The sequence below is a fragment of the Megascapheus bottae genome, chromosome 2 (assembly GCF_031878675.1).
Source record: "Megascapheus bottae isolate mThoBot1 chromosome 2, mThoBot2.hap1, whole genome shotgun sequence".
Lineage (NCBI taxonomy): Eukaryota > Metazoa > Chordata > Mammalia > Rodentia > Geomyidae > Megascapheus > Megascapheus bottae.
The window spans coordinates 21444103-21465559 of NC_143510.1; the positions used below are offsets into that span (position 1 = coordinate 21444103).

Genomic DNA, 21457 nt, shown 5'->3' on the forward strand with positions numbered 1-21457 from the left:
TAAAGACCCTTCTCTCCAATTAAACAGCAGAAAACTGGAAGTGACGCTGTGGGCTCAAGTGGTAGAGCCCTAGTCTTGAGCTGAAAAAGCTCAGGGACAGTGCCCAGGCCCAGAGTTCAAGCCCCACAACCGATGTAATAATAAACAAACAAACAAATAAATCATGAAAACAATACCATTTACAATAATAACATTACTCAGTCAATGAAACACTTAGGAAAACTTTTAGGCTCTTGGCTGGGTGCAGTGGCTCACACCTGTAATCCTACCTATTCAGGAGGCTGAGATCTGAGGATCAAGGGTCAAAGCCAGCCCAGGCACTAGACTGTGAGACTCTTATCTCCAATTAATCACTAGAAAATGGAAGGTGGGGTTGTGGCTTCCGGGGTAGGGCCTTGAGATGAAAAGCTGAGAGTCAGTGCCCAGGCCCAGAGTTCAAGCCCCATGACCCACCAAAAAATTTCAAAAAAAGGAAAATTTTAGGCTCTGAATGCTATTCTTGGGATTAAACTCAGAGTCTTGTGGATTCCAGGCAATTGTCTACCACTAAGATACATCAGTAGCCTTTGGTATATTGAAGTAGAATCTTGGAGTGGAGTGGAGTTTGAAGTGGACCTTGACTCCCTGGCACAAGTAATTCTCCCACTCCAATATCATGTACTTGGAAATACATTTAACTTAAGAGGCAAGATACTTGTATACTAAAAAAAACTATATTGCCAGATGCTACTCAGGAAGCTGACATCTGAAGATCAAGGTTTGAAGCCAGCACAGGCAGGAAAGTCCATGAGACACTCACATCCAACTGAACATCAAAAAGGCTCAAGTGGTACAGCACCACTCTTGAGCAAGAAAAGCTAAGGGACAGTGGCCAGGCACAGATTTTAAGCCACACTACTAGAATGCAAACCCACACAAATACACACATACACACACATTCACATAACTCAATCAAACACATAAACTAATTTAAAAAGTAACCAGGACAGGGGCTGGGAGTTTGGCCTAGTGACAGAGTGCTTGCCTAGCATGCACAAAGACCCGGGTTTGATTCATGGGTACCACATACATAGAAAAAAGCCAGAAGTGGTGCTGAGGCTCAAGTGGTAGAGCTCTAGCCTTGAAAAAGTCCAAGGACAGCGCTCAGACCCTGAGCTCAAGCCCAGGACTGGCAAAAAAAAAAAAAAAAGTAACCAGGACAATGTTGTGTGTGAGAGAGATAGATATTGGTGATGGAAACATGGGCTCATGCTTCACAGAAGGCTTGAGGATGGAGCTTCTCCATTCCTGTACCTTGCAATGTGTTTGTTCTACCAAGCTGTTAGAGGCTTGAGTATTTCTGTTTGTTTGTTTTACATAAAAATGGCAACAAGATGTCAAAAATGGTCTTCCAGTGAAGCAACAACAAAGATGTGCTAAAGCTCACTGAGGAATGCTTGTGGAAATGGACAATCACATAGACTGCTGAGTTTGAGGGCAAAGTGGAAGAGGGAGTTATTCAGGAAGACAATTTGTCTTAGTGAAATTTTCAAATGCTTAGAAACATATCAATATATGCTAAGTTGATAGCAGAGCACATTCAAAAGTGTATTTAACAATGTATTTTTGTAATACTAAAAAGTATGATACAGATACTGACATGAAGAAACAGCAAAATATTTCATAAGGCAAAAAAATGGAAGAAAAAAGGATACATGTGTGTACATTATCTATACATTCATGTGTATACATCTCTATAAAATATATAGAGATAGTATATATATATATATGTATATATACACACACATATGTGTGTATGTATTGAGAGAGACAGAGCAGAGAGATTCCTGGGGCTTGAACTCAGGGCCTGCGCACTGTCCATGAGCTTCTTGCGCTCAAGGTTAGCATTCTAAACACTTGAGCCACGTCACCACTTCTGGCTTTTTTTGTTTATGTGGTACTGAGGAACCAAATCCAGGGCTTTATACATTCTAGGCAAAGCACTCTATCACTAAGCTACATTCCCAGCCTCCTAGATATATATTTTTAGAATGCATATATAAAGGCTGAGGATATAGTTCACAGACAGAGCACTTTCCTACCATGTGCAAGGTTCTGAGTTCAATCCCCAGCACAACAAAAAAGCAAAACAAAGTCCACAATGTTCATAGGTTATTGAGTATTCGTGATTCATGACTGTAATTCAAGGTACTCAATAGGATGAAATCTGAGGATCCAGGTTCAAAGCCAGCCCTGGAAAGAAAGTCCATTGATACATTTTTGGCAACAAGCCAGAAATGAAGCTATGGCTCAAGTGGTAGGAGCACAGGATCTCTAATTGCAACATTGCCGAGGAACCCTGTTTCAACTTTACATAAATCCAATGTAAGAAAGGATGATGGAAAGAAAGAAAAGAGGAACCTTAGGGAAGCAGAGGGTAGAGATATAGGGAGAAGTCCAGGCATGAGAACATGGTGTCTTTGTTGGGAGAATAGTGCCAGCCGTAATGAGACAGAGAGACTATTTCAGGCTGGGAACGCATTAAGGAGTGCATGGAATCAGAAGAGATTAGCTATGAAAGGAAATATGGACAGACTCCAGATGGGGCTTTCTTGTGACATGTCAGGGTCTAACCATCAATTCTCTATTACATTAACATATTATCAAGTAATTTGCATTTTATAACACTACAAATCTAATTCATGCCTATATAATCTAGTAATATGACAGATTAGATTAGAGGAAATCACTTGAGGGGCCAAGAGTTTGGCCTAGTGGTAGAGTGCTTGCCTAGCATGCACAAAGACCCAGGTTCGATTCCTCAGTACCACATACATAGAAAAAAGCTGGAAAAGATGCCAAGGCTCAAGTGGTAGAGCTCTAGCCTTGAGAAAGTCCAAGGACAGTGCTCAGGCCCTGAGCTCAGGCATAGGACTGGCAAAAAAAAAAAAAGAAATCACTTGAAAACAATAATTAATAATAATTGTGAGGCCATGCACAGTGGTTTAGATTTGTAATCCTAACTACTGAGGATGTTGAGATCTGAGGATCACTGTTCAAAGCCAACCTGAGCATGAAAGTCTATGACACTCTTCCCTCCAATTGAACATCAAAAAGCCAGAAGTGGAGCTGTGGCTCAAATGGTAGAGCACAAAAGCTCAGGGACAGTGCCCAGGCCCTGAGTTGAAGCCCTAGGAGTGAAAAAAATTAATGGATTAATACAAATTTGTGAACATTTACCATTTTTCAGACACTTGATAGGCATTTTTCATGTCCCTTAATTGTCTATTGTTATAAGAAGGGATGGGGATGAGATTTTAAAACATAGCTCCATGGGGCCAGGAGTTTGGCCTAGTGGTAGAGTGCCTGCCTAGCATGCACAAAGACCCGGGTTTGATTCCTCATTACCACATACAAAGAAAAAAGGTGGAAGTGTTGCTGAGGCTCAAGTGGTTGAGTGCTAGAATTGAGAAAAGTTGAAGGACAGTGCTCAAGCCCTGAGCTCAAGCCCAGAACTGGCAATAAATACTGGCAATAAATAAAGAAATAAAGCACTTAAAGTTAGTTTGACATTTAGCTGAGTGCAGTAGTACAAACCTGTAGTCCCAGCAACCTAGAGTCAAAGGCAAGAGTTCCAGACCAGCCTGAGCAACAGAGATCTTGTCTCAACTAAGTAGAACTGAAAGAGGATACACCTGACCTTTCACTTTGTATACCTCATGTCCTTCTTCCCCTTCACAAACCTCAGGGTCTCATATCCTTAGGTCTATTTTGCACCGGAAGAGACTTACCAGCATAATAATCATTATGAGAAACAACATATAAGTCATGTCCCACATCTCCTTCTTTAATTACTTCTTCGTGGGATTTAGGTGGGTTCACTATTTCTTCAGCATAGGATTCTGAAGAAAGAATCAAAAAAATCAGTTTTAAAGTTGTTTTTCATCTACTTATAGTATACTTAAATTGACTTGGACAAATGACACGTAAGGCATACTGATTTCATTAGCTACGTATACATTCTGGAAGTTCCTAATGCCTGCATGAAGGAAGATTTATCAATACAAGACATAGTCTAAGTGTCACTTTATTAGAGAGCCCTCCTTCACCTCACTCATTCCCAAAATTTCTAAACAAATTAGAACTCTGGCCTGGTACCAGAGTCTCATACCTATAATCCTACCTACTCCACAGGCTGAAATCAAAGCCTGCCCCAGGAGGAGGCAGTTCAAAGCCAGCCCCAGAAAGAGAGTCTTAGTTCCAATTAACTGCCAAAGTGCTGCAAGTGAAGACGGGACTGAAATGAAGCTAAGGGACAGTGCACAGGCTTTGAATTCAAGTCCCAGGACTGCCACAAATAAAAAATAACAGCAAGAAGAAGAAAACTTTGTTAATAGTCCATCCTTAAAGCTTCCCTGAGCCAAGTTCTAAGCCCAGTTAAATTGCCAGTACCAAGAGTCTTCAAGGCAGGGGCCGGGAGTTTGGCCTAGTGGTTAAAGTGCTTGCCTAGCATGCACGAGGACCCGGGTTCGATTCCTCGGTACCACATACATAGAAAAAAAAAAAAACAGCCAGAAGTGGTGCTAAGGCTCAAGTGGAAGAGCTCTAGCCTTGAGAAAGTCCAAGGACAATGCTCAGGCCCTGAGTTCAAGCCCAGGACTGGCAAAAAAAAACCAAGAGTCTTCAAGGTAATTTGGATATTAGTTGCCAACATTTTAAGATGATCTAGCAAATCTGAGTTACAAATTAGAACCATTCCTTGGTAGTCCGTGCAGTATGCCATTTTTACCAGCTGGTAAAAATTATATGTGGAACACATGCTTTGAGCTTGTTTTGATCTGAATCCATCCTCAACACATAGTTAGAAGGAAAAACTCTAGATTCAGATAGAAATTATTTTTCTTACAGGCTCCAAACCTAAATAAGATGTTTGCTGAACAGCTGCTTCCCGTTACTGGTGGTCCTCAGTTTTGTGTACAATGAGTTATTTTGTTTGTATTGGTTTACCTAATCTTTACTTTTCTGTTGGCACTGCAGTTTGAACTCAGGGCCCTAAGCTCTTGCTTGGCTTTTTTGTTCAAGACTTGAGCCATGCCTCCACTTCCAGCTTTTTGGCTGCTTAACTTGAGAAAAGAGTTTCATGCATTTTCCTGCCCAGGCTGGCTTCGAATTTCAATCCTCAGGTCTCAGTCTAGGAGATTAGACATGAGCCACCAGCATTCTATATTACCTAATATTTTTTTTCCAGTCCTGGGGCTTGAACTCAGGCCTGAGCACTATTGTTTGGCTTTTTCAAGGCTTTACCACTTAAGCCACAGTACCACATCTGGCTTTTTCTATGTATGTGGTACCGAAGAATTGAACCCGGGTCTTCGAACATGCTAGGCACTCTACCACTAGGCCAAATTCTAGGCCCCATTACCTACTATTTTACTGTTTCATTATTTTCACCATAACAATATAGATCAGGGGCCGGGAGTTTGGCCTAGTGGTAGAGTGCTTACCTAGTATGCACGAAGACTCGGGTTCGATTCCTCGGTACTACATACACAGAAAAAAGCTGGAAGTGGTGCTGAGGCTCAAGTGGTAGAGTGCTAAGCCTTGAGAAAGTCCAAGGACAGTGCTCAGGCCCTGAGCCCAAGCCCGGGACTGGAAAAAAAAAAAAAAACAATATAGATCAAGAAATTTCCTTTCTTGTGGGTTCATATGCAAGTATGCATCATGAATCTGAAGCCTGATGTGCAGCACTTACAAACTTGTTTGTCTTATGAGTCATAAAGAGATAAGAATCACGAGTCAGGAGTTATGAACACATCAGAGGCGTGGAGGAAAATGAACACATCCATGTGCATCCATAAGAAAGACTGTAAGTCTCACAACAGCCGGAATGCCTCTGCCTCTTTCCTTTTATTGCATTGTCTGTTCAACTCACATGTTCATTCTAAAACCTGGATTTTTCACTTCATACCCATAAACTCAAAGGACTTGAGTCCAGAAAGTGACTTTATTATGATTCCATTTTCCATTCTTGAATATTTAGCTCATCACCAAAAACAGAATAAATGGCATTTACAAATATATATAGACAAACATATACATATATACATATATGAATGTGTGTATATATGTATATCTATATATACATACATTCCAACTTCCTGCGAGGACTTCTTTACAACCCCTTCCCATCCCTTATTTCTTTGACTACCTTTGATGACACGTGTTCCAAATGTTGTATTGATTCTATCCAGTCCTTTAGGTAATCCTGGTGTTTGATCTTGAGATCTTCCTACTGGTGCTCTTTGATTGCTAAGATACACTGATTCTTTTTTATCTTTAATTAGCTGTTGAAATCTGGTAAGAGGCGGTGGTTTTATCAATGCGTATGCCTAAAGAAATCACACAAGGGGAACCAGGAAAGAGAGGGCAATACAGGTTAATCTGAGTCAACTATAATATACACATGTTGTGAATTGCCATGTTGAACCTTTTGCTGAAAAAATAATGAAGGACAGTAAAGCAAAACAGGCTATGTGTGTAGAAGGGTACTAGCAAAAGAAGGCAGAAGAGTTGACAGAGAAAAGAATGGGGTTTTTAGTAAGTACTTTACATGAATGTACGGAAATAGAAGGGAAAAAAAGGCTCCTGCTTTTGGCTTATATCTATAATTCTAGTTACTCAGAAGGCTGAGATCTGAGATCTTGGATAGACAAGTTAATAAAATTCATATCTCCAATTTCCCAGCAAAATAATAGAAGTGATGATGTGGCTCAAGTGGTACCAGCCTTTTGTTGTATTAAGCATAAAGCTGGTACAACTTTGAAAAAGCTAAAAGCAAGAGTATTTGGCGCTGAGGGCTGGCCCTAGTGGTAGAGTGCTTGCCTAGCATGCATGAAAACCTGGGTTTGATTCCTCCATACCACATACATAGAAAAAGTGGAGCTGTGGCTCAAATGGTAGAGCTCTAGCCTTAAAGTCCAAGAACAGTGCTCAGGCCCTGAGCTCAAGCCCCAGAACTGGCAAAATAAAAAAGAGGATGAGGCCCTGAGTTCAAACCCCAGTAAAAAAGCACAATATTTTTTAGTAAAATAAAAATTAAAATGGAAGGAAAGAAGAAGGAAAAAGAGAGAGGGAAGGAGGAAGGAAGCAAGGAAGGAAGGAAAGAAGGAAGGAAGAAAGAAAGAAAGAAAAAGAGAGAGAGACTGAGGATGAGGAAAGAAAGGAGGAAAACATCTGTTGGAATTGTTTTAGGAGGGGGGATGAATGAGAGAGATGGCGGGGTGGGGTATGAAATAGATCAAAGTGGCATTGTGTGTTTTATGGAAATGTCTTAGTAAAAATTTCTCTTCCTGAAACTAATATATGCTAATTAAATAAAATAAAAAATACCAGTCACCAGTGGCTCATATCTGTAATCCTAGCTGCTCAGAAGGCTGAGATTGAAGGAATAAGGTTCAAAGCCAGTCCTGTTAGGGAAGTCCTTGAGATTCTGCTCCCCAAATGAACTAGCAAAAAATACCCAACATGATCCTGTGGCTCAAAATGGTAAAGTTGTAGCCCTGAGCGAAAGAGCTCAGAGACATTGCCCCTGCCCTGAGTTCACACCCCATGATTGACAAAAATAAAAATAGAAGGAATTTTAAAAGTTTAAAGTCACAGAGCTGTGTGGAAGTAGCTCACATTTGTAATCCTGCTACTTGGGCTAAGATCTGAGGATCACAGTTTGAAAAGAGCCCAACTAGGAAAGTCCAGGACCCTCTTGTCTCCAATTAACAATATACACAGAAGAAGAAGAAGAAGAAGAAGAAGAAGAAGAAGAAGAAGAAGAAGAAGAAGAAGAAGAAGAAGAAGAAGAAGAAGAAGAAGAAGAAGAAGAAGAAGAAGAAGAAGAAGGAGAAGAAGAAGAAGAAGGAGAAGAAGAAGAAGAAGAAGAAGAAGAAGAAGAAGAAGAAGAAGAAGAAGAAGAAGAAGAAGAAGAAGAAGAGGAGGAGGAGGAGGAGGAGGAAGAGGAGGAGGAGGAGGAGGAGGAGGAGGAGGAGGAGGAGGAGGAGGAGGAGGAGGAGGAGGAGGAGGAAAAGGAAGAAGAAGAAGAGCAAGTGCTGCAAGTGGAGTTGTGGCTCAAATTGTAGTATGCTAGCCTTGTACACAAAAGCTCAGGGATCCAGAGTTCAAGCCCCAGAACTGGCAACAGAAAAAGAAAGTCACAAAGTGCACAGATATATCAAACAAACAAAACAGCATGAGCCTGAAAACAAAAGCCCTAGGAAGACCTAGTAAAATGAGCATGTATGATAACAAAAATATTTCACCATCATTGGCCTAGCTCATCTTCAAATGGACTATCAGATATTGTACTACAAAGCATACTTATGCAAGAACTTTCAAAGCCAGGGTCTGGTTGCTCATGCCTGTAATCTTAGCTACTAAGGAGGTTGAGATCTGAGAATCTTAGTTTGAAATCATCAACCCAGGCAGAAAAATCAGTGAGATTCTTATTTCTAATCAACCAGCAACAAAAAGCATCCAAATAGAGAAGCATCACTTGATGGAATGGGAAAACTTAAACAAGAATGTGAAGTCCTGAGTTCAACCCTCAGTACCTGAACAATGACAACAGAAGCTTCAATAGGACTAAACAGCTTACAAAGAGAGTTTCCCAGGTATGTGACCAAAATAGTCACTAGATGTGGGACTAAAAAGCACAAGAACCAATTTCTGCAAGTTCTCTTCAAAGTGTATAAATCAGGTCCTCTGAATCTAAGACTATCCTTTCAATCAGTAGCTGGTAACATTCTGACTCAGACTACACTTCACAGGGCCTGTCAGAAGCCCCAGGAGACAAGAAGTCATTTTTCCAGACTATCTGTTCCTTGACAAAGCCTGCCAGCCTTTCTATTTAACATTAGTTAACAGAATGCAATTGGCCTTTCATCATCTAAAGGGATGACCATTTTTTCCTCTCTCTTACCTGCTGCTTGAATTTTTTTTTCATTATCTAACATTAATACTTTTAGAGGACAGGTTGAAGGAGGAGGAAAGGAGAATAACTTGATAAATTTCATTGGTTTTATTGGTACATTTTCACCATGGTAAATTAATAATGTAGTGGGTGAGAAGTTACCGATGTTGAGGTTTTAGATATTTTTCCATGGGTCAAATATGGTGCAATTTGGGGATCATTTGCTTTGCCATAAAATTTTCTTGGTACTCCAGGAGGTGGATATCTAAAGTTGAAGTATTTTTTTGCTTCCGGTGGAGTAATCAGCTACAAAGGAAGAGACAAGAAAATAGAATTAGGAAGTACAATTTTTACAAATTTTTACAATTTTTGGCAGAACTTTTCCAATCAATAACCCCCTTAATTTCATAGGTTCAGTAAGGGAATATGATCCTAACAATAGCCTCAAACATTATGGAAATAATAATAAAATAGCCAGTAAGTATCCAGGTTAGAAATTATTACCGATAGCCAGAAACAGGTGGATCATGCCTGTAATACTTGCTACTCAGGAAGTTGAGATATGAGGATCAAAGTGCAAAGCCAGCTAAAGTAGAAATGTGAAATTGTTATCTCTTGTTAACCCCCTAAAAGCCAGATTGGAGCTGTGGCTCAAGTGGGAGAGTGCCAACATTGAGTGGAAAAGGCTATGCGATAGCACCCAGGCCTTGAGTTCAAGCCCCAGAAAACCCAAGAGGTGGGGAGAGGGTGGGAAGAGAGAGAAGGAAGGAAAGAAGAGAGGGAGAGAGAGAAGAAGGAAGGAATGGACAATAAAAAATATGATGACCTTTATTGATATTAAACACTTAGAGGGTATTTAATACCTAGAAGAACTAAAATTATAAACTTGGAATTTCACCTTTAAGAGCAAACAAACAACAAAAGAAAAAACCTCAGAGGATGAAAAGCATCCAGGCACTGAATTCAAAACCCAGAACAAACACACACACACACACACACACACATCATAGTATATAAAGACATTGGAAGTGCTCACCCTAGGAAGTTTTTCAGTCAGACAAGTTGCAACTCTATATCCAATCGGTTTAATTTTTCCTGCCTAAAGGAAAAAAAGTCACATTTTCATTGTCAGAGCAGAAAAAGAGCATTTTGAATATTTCTTACTTTTTTTTGAAAAAGAGCATTTTGAATATTAAATCTTATTTCAAAATTGATCTGTACCTTTGATGTTACAAAGTTCCTTTGACTGCTACTACTACTACTACTACTACTACTAATAGTAATAAATGTTATGGATCTGGAGGAGTGGTTCAAATAGTAGAGTGCCTGCCTGGCAAGCATGAAGCCCTGAGTTCAAACCCTAGTACTGCCAATGAATTAATTAGATGCTACATATATTCTAATATAATTGTAAATATACTTAATTTTAGTCTAACACTGTCAGTGTTTCATCCAATTACAGAACATCTATAATTCTGAAAGCTTTACCAAGGATTTATTTATTTTAGTATAACATAATAATGTACAGAGAAATAGAAAAAAAAGAGAGAGAGAGAAACATTTCCTATTCTCCATGCAGGAAATCAGAGTTAAAGACACAATGGTAGAGTTGAAAAGTGGCTTTGTGGTAGAATGCTTGCCTTGTATGCATGAAGCCCTGGATTAGATTTCTCAGTACCACATACACAGAAAAAGCTGGAAGTGGCACTGTGGCTCAAGAGGCAGAGTTCTAGCCTTGAGCCAAAAAAAAAAAAGACAAAATGGTGGATTGTAGTATGGCTGAAGTGGTAGAATGCAAATAATGAACAGAAAAGTGCCATGTTGTCTTTTATTTTATTTTTTTTCTCTTGGTCATGGGGCTTGAACTCTGAGCACTGTCCCTATGCTCTTCAAGGCTAGTGCTCTACCACTTGAGCCACACAACACCACTTCTGGTGTTCTGGTGGTTAGTTGGAGATAAGAGTCTCATGGACTCTTGCCCAGGCTGGCTTTGAAGTGTGATCCTCAGATCTCAGACTCCTGAAGTTACTATGATTATAGGCATGAGCCACTAGCACCAGGCTGTGTGTTGTTGTTTCTGTAGATGAGGTCTTGACATCTTGAAAGAAGGTGCTTGGACTAGGTACCAGAGGCTTGTACCTGTAATCATAGCTATCCAAGATGCTAAGATCTGAGGATCGCAGTTCAGAGCCAGTCATGACAGGAAAGCCATGAGACTATTATCTCTAATCAAGCACCCAAAAAGCCAAAACTGGAGCTCTGGCTCAAGTGGTAGAGTGCTAGCTTTGAGCAGCAAAGCTTTAGGACAGCTTGCAGGCCCTGAGTTCAAGCTCCAGTACTGGCACACATGCACACACATACACAACACACATATACACATACACACATACACACAAAGAATGCTATTGGGATTATTTTATTAGAAGTTGGACTTTAGACATTTTCCATGAGTTGGTTTGTAAATTATATCCAAACTGAGATTCGCCTTTTGGCTGGCTCATCAATCTCTGTCACCAGATGAGAGGTGAGTAGGTCCCCACACCTTAAAAAATCACAGTGTTCTATTAAAAACCACAGGTCCTTGAGAGCCCCAAACAAAAGGCATTTCAAAGGAGTCTCATAATGATAGTTTAACAAGGTGAAAGTTTTACCAAACATTTATTTTAGAATAACAGGATAACAAGGGGAGAAATAAAAGAGACAAAACACATCATGTTTTTCATGCAGGAAATGGGAGTGAAAAAAATTCCAAATATCACCTAAAACTGAGTCCTAACTACTCAGAAGGCTGAAATGTAGGAATCACAATTCAAAGCCATCACAGGCAGACAAATCCAAGAGACTTTTATCTTCAATTAATCAGCAAAAAGCTGTAAGTAAAAGTATGGCCCAAATGGTAAAGCACCATCTTTGAGTAAAATTATTGAGCTGGGAACAGGTGACCTGTAAGCTAGCTACTTCGGAGGCTAAGATATGAGATCATGGTTCAAAGCCAGCTAGAAAGTCCATGAAAGCCTTATCTCCAATTATCTGCCAAAAATAATGGAAGTGGAGCTGTGGCTCAAAGTGGTAGGACACTAACCTTGAGCAAAATCATTTAGAAACAGTGCCATGGACCTAAATTCAAGCCCCATGACTAACAACAAGTGAGAATGAAGGCCATGAGTTCAAGCCCTGTTTCCCCCTCCACAAAAATATCCCTCCAGCCCAGGGAATGGTGGCTCATGCCTATAATCCTAGCTACTCATGAGGCTGACATCTAAGGATCGATTCAAATCCAGCCTGGGAGGCTGGGAGTCTAGCCTAATGGTAGAGTGCTTGTCTAGCATTGGACCCTAGTACTGGGTCCAATCCCTAGGACTAACAGGAGGAATAAAACCAAAAGGATGAATTGTCAACTTCTGAACTGCAGCTTTTAGGTCTCTTCTTCATCTCTCAGTACCACATAACCTAAGTAGAATTTTTTTTACCAGTCCTGGGGCCTGAAACTTAGGACCTGTGTAACCTCACTGTCTCTCTGTCCTGTCTCTGTCTCTCCCTCTGTCTCTCTGTCTCTCCCTCTGTCTCACTGTCTCTGTCTGTCTCTCTGTCTCTCTCTGTCTCTGTCTCTCTGTCTCTCTCTCTCTCTCTTTCTCTCTCTCTCTCTCTCTCTCTCTCTCTCTCACACACACACACACACACACACACACACACACACACATTGCAAGGATATACACAGTTTCTTGAGAGAACAAGTAAGAAGAAATGCAAACACATCAAAACTTACACTTGGCCAGCAAGGGGTCCGGTCAAAATATTTCCCATAGTATATGGGTCTGATGCAATCCGGAGGTTCCACTCCTGGTTCAATGTTTCCAGCCTCCTTTTCCTCTTCAGGTTGTTGGACAAACTGATTCCAAGGAGGTTCGATCACCAAGCCCATTTGCGGCTCTAGATCCTTAGATGCTCCTGACCCCTCTGCTAGGGGCAGCCCAATGTCTACCTCCACAGAGTCCGTCTCTATGCTGGGTTTCTCCACCACACAGGTGGACTTTTTCTTTTCCTGCTCCTCTCTTGGTTCTAACCCTAACACGGGGTGCGTTCTCAGTAGCGCCTCTATTTCTTTAGGGCCCCTGGCCTTAGGTTCCTTTTCACAGCTTTCAGCCAGTAGACTTCTACAGGCCATGGTCTCAGGGTCTTGGGAATAGGGTTCCCATTCCTGGGGACAGCCTTCAAGATACTCGTGTTCTAACCCCACTCCTCTTTCCGGTAATACCCCCAAAGGCTGTGCTCCCCCGAAATCTGAGACCCTATGGACTCCTAAATTATCCTTTTTCCTGAAAGTCCCAGGCAAAGCCGGATTTTCCAATCTCATATCAAGCTCCTGCCCCAGTGGAGATTTTGTTTCCAACGATGCCAACTTCTCATTACAATTATTACCAACTGCAGGGCTCTCTCTCCATGGGCGATATTCTTTTCCCAATCCTAATCTAGGCTCGAACTCTGTGGGAGATTTTGTTCCCATAAGTATCCTCCTGTCTCCTAAGTCATCTTTTCCTTCTTGGGTCAAACCGACCTTGCTCAGGGGAGATTTCTCCCCAGGCTCCCTTGTTCCTCCAAGAGCACTCATGGGTAAGGGGGAAGCTCTGTACCTGGCTGAAGGGAAGCGTGCAATTCTTTAGGGGACCCCACTCTCACGAAAGAGCACCCCTCCCCTCGGATTCTCCATGCAAGGCCTCCTGCCTGCCTGACACACCAAGCGGGGTGGACAGGAAAGCAGGTAGAGTCTGTTTACATGGTTACCTGGGAAACGGACTGGGGGGGCGGGGCTTGGCCAGCAATTCCTCCTAGGGCCTTCCCATCCATCTTTCCTTCTCTTCTTTTTAGCTTCTTCTAGTTCCAGTTTTTCTTTTCTTACCCCTTTAATTTTTTTTTTTTTTTACTAAATATGTAGAGCAAAAAGCTAGAATGGTGTGGTTTGGGGGAACTAGAACAACGGCTCACTAACCTCTCCTTGGTTTCCCAAGCAATTCAGAGCTATTAAAATCGTTTCAAATATAAAATTATTCACCCCCATTGGCTTGATGAACGCCTGGGAATGAATAACTCTGGAGTGGTGATCACTTATGCCCTTCCTTGCCCTAAGTACCTCCATAACACTTAAAAAATTTAAATTGTTATGAAGCTGATGCACAGAGGGCTTACTGTTGCTTAAATCGGATAGAGTATATTTATTTTTGAATAATGTCACCCCTTGCCTCACTCTCTTCTACTTTTTCCCTCCCTTCCCAGCCATGAATTACTGGAAAGTGTCCAGTGAATGACACTGTTGCAATTGTTCCCCCTCTGTCCTTCCATTCACACGTGTTTTTTTGTTTTTGTTTTTTTAATGCTGAAAACCTACTTGTGGTTGGCAGTGTTCCTCAATCTAGGATCTCACATAGGCCAGCACTGAAGTCCTGACTGAGCTAATGCCTCAGCTCTAAAGCACTAGTTTGGAGCAGAGTACTAGTGGCTATAATCCTAGCTACTCAGGAGGCTGGGATCTGAGAGTTCAAGGCTAGCCCAACAGGAAAGTCTGTGAGTTATCTCTATTAATCCCCAGAAATCCAGAAGTGGTGCTGTGGCTCAAAGTGGTAGAATGCTATCCTTGAGCTGAAGAGCTCAGGGTCAAAGCCCAGGTTCTGAATTCAATCCCCATAACCAAAGCCAAACAAACAAAAAACACAAAAACTATTTTGGCAAGGTGAAGCACATCTGTAAAACCCAGCACACAGCAAAACCTGGTCTCCAAAGAAAAGAAAAAACAGGGAGTAGGGGATATGATTTCCCATTTGTAAAACAGCTATTTATATGGTCTTGGAGATATAGACATAAAAATCTCAAATATAATGTAACCCTTCTATTAATTACAATAAAAGTAATAAAATCTATGATGGGCTATATACTCTATAGACATAATGTTTGGGGTTTTTTTTTTTTTTTTGGCCAGTCCTGGGCTTGAGCTCAGGGCTTAAGCACTGTCCTTGGACTTTCTCAAGGCTAGAGCTCTACCACATGAGACTCAGCACCACTTCTGGCTTTTTTCTATGTATGTGGTACTGAGGAATCGAACCCGGGTCTTCGTGCATGCTAGGCAAGCACTCTACCACTAAGCCAAACTCACGGCCCCGACATAATGTTTTATTATATAGATTACTATGGATCTATGACATACACACGCTCAGCTTAATTTTAATTACGTTCTAAAATCTATGTGCCAGTGATTGCAAATAGAGATTCCTTTCTTGAATACTTGTTTGTTAAACGTGACATTTGAAATATGATGTAAAAATCAGTGTTAATAAAATATTTTTTAAAAGCTATTAATTTATGGAAACAACTCAAATGTCCTACAACAGATGAGTGGATCCAAAAGATGTTGCATACATATACAATGAAATTTTACATGTATATTAGAATAATACTATGTCATTCGTCAGGAAATGGATGGACCTAAAACAAATCATGTTAAGTGAGGTAAGCCAACTTCAGAGAAACAGCATGTGTTTTCACTCATACACAGAAGCTAGATCTAAAATCCCCAGAACATGGTAAATTATACAGGACTCTTGCTGTGTGTGTGTGTGTGTGTGTGTGTGTGTGTGTGCAGGCCAGTCTTGGGGCTTGCGCTCAGGGCCTGTAAACTATCCTTGGGCTTTCTCACAACCACAGCACAACTTCTGCCTTTTTCTGTGAATGTGGTACTGGGGAATGGAACCCAAGGCTTCATATATGCTAGGCAAGCAGTTTACTACTAGTCCACTCCCAGCCCTATACAGTACGCTAGACACACACAATGAGACCAAAGGCAGATACTCTTAGGGGGATGAACACAAAGGTGCCTTGCCTATGTTCCTCTGATCGTGTAACATGATATGGTTGGACATAAACTCCAAGAAATGAAGACAAGAGGTTTTATCTTTATGGATGCTTTTGTTTTCTGTCCATTGTGTCTTGTTGGTTCATTCATCAGTCTTTGGAAGGGGCAGGAGAAGCACAGAAATGGCAGGACTAACGGTGAACAAAATGCAGCAGTGCTTCTCACTAGACCCTATGTGGAAAGTAAATTAACTGTACAACTTGTAGGTGGGAACAGGAGGAAAAAACTGGAAGAGATGGAGGGAAGCAGTGACATCATCCCAAAGGAAATATACTCACTACCTGACATATGTTAACTGTAATCCCTCTGCACACCACCTTTATATAACAAAAAAAATTAAAACTTTATTTACATAACTTTCTAGGTCATTCACATTAATGTCTTAATGTTTTACACTCCATAAACAACTGTTTGTGGTTTTTTTAGATCTAAGATGGGGACTTGAACTCCCATATCTGATGTTTTTGTTCATTGGCTGGCACTCTACCAATTGAGCTATGCCTTCAACTCCTCCCCATAAGCTCTTTAAATGACTCAATAGTGTATGAACAGGGAATATTTGTATGGGGACTTATTGAATTCATTCATTCTGTAAATATTTATTGTTTCCATTTTGTGTCAGCTCTGGGAATATAAAAGAATAGTTTCCATTCCTTACTCCACAATACCTAAATTGTAATAAGAATGCATAACAAGTGAATCAATAAACAAAATCATTTCAGCTCACATCTGTAATCCTAGCTACTTATGAGACTGAGATTAGAGGATCAAGGTTCAAAGCCAGCCTGGAAAAGTCTCCTGAAAAGCTGGAACAAAAAGCTGGAAGTAGAGCTGTAGCTCAAGAGGTAGGGCACCAGCCTTGAGTAAAAAAACTAGGAGACAATACCCAGGGCCTGAATTCAAGTCTCAGGACTACACAGAATAAAAAACAAACAAACAAACATGAAAAGCATTTCACATAGCCAAGCATTGAGTGGGGATGGGGAACAGATGTTTGATGTGAAAGAAAGTTTTAAGAATTAGAAGGCTTTGAAGTCCCTTTTAACAATTGAGGCCTGAACTATACCTTTCAAACACAAGTGGTGTGTGTGTGTGTGTGTGTGTGTGTGTGTGTGTGTGTGTGTGTGTGTGTGTGTGTGTGTGTATTGTTATTGGCTTTGGTTTGCTAGTCCTGGGGCTAGAACTTAGAGCCTGGGCACTGTCCCTGAGATTATTTTTGCTCAAAGCTAGCACTCTACAAATTGAGTCACAGCTCTACTTCAAGCTTTTTGGTGGCTAATTGAAGACAAGAGTCTCACAGCCTTTTCTGCCGGGTTGGCTTTGAAACACAATCTTCAGATCTCAGCCTTCTGAGTAGTTAGGATGACAGGCATGAGCCACTGTCACCCAGCAAGACACAGGCTTGATATTTTCAGTGTTGTTGAGCCCAGAGCTTCATTCTTGACAAGCACATGTTCCAACATGGAGGTATGTCCCGACCCATACTAAAACACCTTAACTATGACTTTTTCAAGCTTCCATAGCATTTTCCTCACTGTCTTGACCCCATGCCTTGTATTACAGCCACTATTTGGTTTATGAACAGAAACAAAAATTTCCCCAAACAATCTTATTAAAAAATAACTGTTACCTGGGCATAGAGGTATATGCTTGTAATCTCAGCACTGAAGCTGAGGCAGCTGGACTGAGAATCTAAGAATAACCTGGGCTGTGTTGGGAGACCATCAACAAAGGTAACCTCACCATTCATTTCATGCTAGGAAAAGATTCTTTTTTTTTCTTTTGTTATTATTTCTTATTAGCTTACATTAGTTATAGAGAATGATTCATTGAAAGACTTCCAACTACACAAAGGAGGGGGAAAAACCTTGAAGAAAAGGTGGAGGATAAGGTGCTGGATGTTGAGAGAAGCCAATCCCTGGGAATTTGTGATTTGGGCAATTGGGGATCTGAAGGAAATCTAAGGATTAAAGGCTAAAGGCTTACTTTTTTTTTTTTTTTTGCCAGTATTGGGCCTTGAACTCAGAGCCTGCACACTGTCCTTGGGCTTTGTCAAGGCTAGAGCTCTACCACATGAGCCACAGTAAGACTTCCAGCTTTTTCTTTTCCTATGTATGTGGTATCAAGGAATCGAACCTGGGTCTTCATGCATGCTAGGCAAGCACTCCACCAGTAGGCCAAACTCCCAGCTCCAGGCTTTTTTTTTTTTTCCAGATGACTTTATTTAGAATCATTTTCTCCCCCTGGAAGTATTGAGGCTTGAATTCAGGGTCTCAAGCTACTCAGTTGGCCTGGCTTGGCTGATACTCATTACTTAAGCTTTACCTCCATGCCTGCTTTTGCTAATTATTTCGGGGATGGAGTCTTACAAACTTTTCTGCTTAGGTTCACTTCAGCCTCGGTAAATACCGGGATATAGAAGTAGAGCCCATCCATTTTGCAGCTTGCTTAAGAAATTCAATCCATTAGTATGACTCTACATTTGACCCTAAAATATATTAAAGTTATCAGTCCTCCTCAGTCTTCCAGTTAGGAAAAAGAGAGCACAAGCATTGAGTTGCAACCCAATAGCAAAGCTTCACTAAGACATTTCAATGTCTCTAAAATTAGCACTAGGCAGAACACTTTTCAAAAATGCACAAGGCTTTTAGTTCTAGCTCTACCACTCCCAACAGGTAATAAATAAATAAAATCACCACTAGATTATTAGAAGTACCAGCCAGTGAGTCAGCACCCTCCCAGTCAAACATTATAACCAAACTATAAAATACAGTGAAATCTCTTCATTAGGTTGATGAATTAAAAGATAAAATCAGTAAACAGAATTGAATGAAGCAATATTCTAGAATAATGAAATACGCAGCTCCTAGCAACTCATATATGTGAACATCTAATATATTACTAGTAAGATTTTAAGTCAAATGTTCATTCCAAATGTATTTAATTCTAAATGTTTGGGGGTTTCCATTATATCAAACGAAGTCTTCTATGTGAAACTCAAATGATATATGAGTAATGGCTCTTGTTCTTAAAAACTAAGGGATATAGGCTAAGGAAAGGTTAACTGAAATACAGCATGTTTTAGAACCACTGTATAGAGTAAAACTCTAGCTTTTCTTCTGTATGTTGAAACTACAAAATAAATTCAGCTGGGTACTGTGGCTCACATCCGTATTCATTGCTTCTCATGAGACTGAGTTCTGAGAATCACTTCTTGACTACAGTCTGAGCAGGAAATTCTGAGACTCTATATCTAATTAACTACCAAAATACCCAAGTGGAACTGTGGCAAAAGCAGCAGACCTCTAGACTTGAGCAAAAAAGCTCAGAGACACTGCCTGGGCCACAAGTTCAAGCCCCAGGACCAAAATACATACACAAAATGTGTGTGTGTGTGTGTGTGTGTGTGTGTGTGTGAGAGAGAGAGAGCGAGAGAGAGCGAGAGCGAGAGAGAGAGAGAGAATTGGGACTAAAGATCTTCAGGCTTCAGTTAGCAAATACCAACATATCAAGCAGAACTGTTGGAACCATGCCTCTGGCTCCTCAGGTAAACAGGAAAGTAACTGGCTAACATGGATTGAAAAGGCAGGAATGTGGATTTCAGTTTATATGAATGCAACCATGATCCACATATTAAGTTTAGACCTCAAAATCAAGGACTTGAGAATTTTTGGTGACAGAAAAGATTATATGCCAGACATTGGAGCCTCGTGCCTCTAATACTACCTTTTCAAGTGGCTGAGATCTGAGGATGGGAGTTCAAAGCAGCCAGGGTAGGAAAGACTGCAAGGCGCTTATTTCCAATTGCCATAAAAAGTCAGAAGTGGAACTATGGCTCAAGTAGTAGAAAACTAACTATGAGCAAAGAGCTTGGAAGTGCCCAGATCCTGAGTTCAAGCCCTAGGCCTGGCATTTGAAAAAGGTAGGTTAGGGGCCAGGAGTATGGCCTGGTGGTAGACTGCTTGCCTACCATGCATGAAGCCCTGTGTTCAATTCCTCCGTACCACATACACAAAAAATGGCAGAAGTTGTGCTGTGGCTCAAGTGGAAGAATGCTAGCCTTGTACAAAAGTACTTGACAGGGCTCAGGCCCTGAGTTTATGTTCCAAGATTGGGGGGGGGGGGGGAGTAGGTTATGAGGGACAAAGTTGTAGTAGTTTGTCTCATGTCTCAGTGACATGCCAATTCATTCCAGTCATTACATGGAAGCTGGTTTAGAGGATAATAGGTTTGGTTTAGGACATGCTGTTGACATGACAAAATGGATGTGACATTTCCTGTTTCCTGATTGTTCCTGGGATTCTCCACAATCTGTTAGTATGACTAGTACATCACACTGGCACAGTCCTTCCATTTACATATGACACATTTTGTTCTTCTAGCAATTATGGAGTTATCTGTAAGACTGGTTCAAATTATCTTCATTGCCCAATGGTGAAAAGAACCGACGGGATACCTTAGCCCAGGTATACTTCAAAGAAAGAGAGTTGTAAATTATAAATCACAAATTGAAAAGCAGCCTTTATTCTGAAGCAAAATCAACAACATTCCTCTAGAAAATTGCTAATTCTAGAGAGGAAGAAGGAGGTGCCTGGTTTTAAATGTCTAGCCTAAGGATGACATGGAAATTACCCAGAGAAACATGTCCTAAGTAGATGAAGAACTTTAGCACTGGAAGCCAGCGCAGGTTAGAATCCAGCTTCATCATCCAAACAGGCAGTGAACTCAGGCAAGTTACTCAATCACTTTGGCCTCAGATTCTTGGCCAGTGAAACAAACATGCCTCATGCATTCATTTATTCATTCCACAGCCATGAAGACTCCTGTTTGCTAGGCCCTGGACTAGAATTCAGAGTTACAGAAGGGAAGCTCACTGGCTATCCTAATATCTGAATGAAAGGGAGGCAGGTGATGAGTTCCCTAAGGATGGGGATAATTCGTGCAGTCTTAAGCCCGGGACAGCTCACAAGCTAATTCTGAACAGAAGTTATTGGAGGACTTGATCTTCTCTTCCCCCAAAGCTCCCTATAGAAAAACTAACCGGGGAAGCGGTCCTGTGGCTCAAAGGGATGGGGCGTTAAGAGCTTAGGGACAGCACCCAGGCCCAGAGTTCAAGCTCCTCCACGGACCAAACACGAACCAACCAACAAAAACCAGCTAAGCGTTCGATGAAAGTGGTCCTGGGGTTGCACCCTCCACTTCCCTCCACGAGATGATGATCTACCCGATCCCCAAGAAAAGGTGGGAGGGGGGAGTCAACTGGCAACCCCCTCCAGATATCTCAGGGTGAAGACCTTGGGGTGAGAGAATGTGCAGAGCAAATCTCACCCGCCCACCGACCACGCAACAGGAACCCCGGGATCCGCCGCCGTCCCCGCGACGCCCCCTGAGCCCTCCGCCCCGCCCCCGCCGCCCCACCGATCCGGCCTAGATAACAATGGCGCTGCCGAGGGCGGGGCGGCGCGCCCAGGCCGCCCGAGGCCCGGGGAACCGAGGGAGGGAGGGCCGCCTCTCACCCGAGCGGCGACTGGCCGGAGTCACGTGACACCCCTCCCATTCTGTCCCCTCCCTCCCCCATTCCCTCCTCCTCCCCCCGCACACACACACCCCGCCTTCCC

General features: G+C 41.6%; 1 protein-coding gene across 1 annotated transcript in view; it reads right to left on the minus strand.

Moving 5' to 3' along the window:
• Efhb (EF-hand domain family member B) overlaps positions 1 to 13673 on the minus strand; it is a 36221-nt gene extending 22548 nt beyond the window's left edge. The window contains exons 1-5 of the mRNA XM_090322008.1: positions 12705 to 13673; positions 9975 to 10037; positions 9101 to 9244; positions 6188 to 6368; positions 3771 to 3881 (exon numbers count right to left, since the gene is read on the minus strand). Of these exons, the coding sequence (XP_090178134.1) occupies positions 3771 to 3881; positions 6188 to 6368; positions 9101 to 9244; positions 9975 to 10037; positions 12705 to 13547 (1342 nt within the window). The 5' untranslated portion in view covers positions 13548 to 13673. The remainder of the gene's footprint in view (positions 1 to 3770; positions 3882 to 6187; positions 6369 to 9100; positions 9245 to 9974; positions 10038 to 12704) is intronic.
• Between the last annotated feature and the right edge of the window lie 7784 nt (positions 13674 to 21457).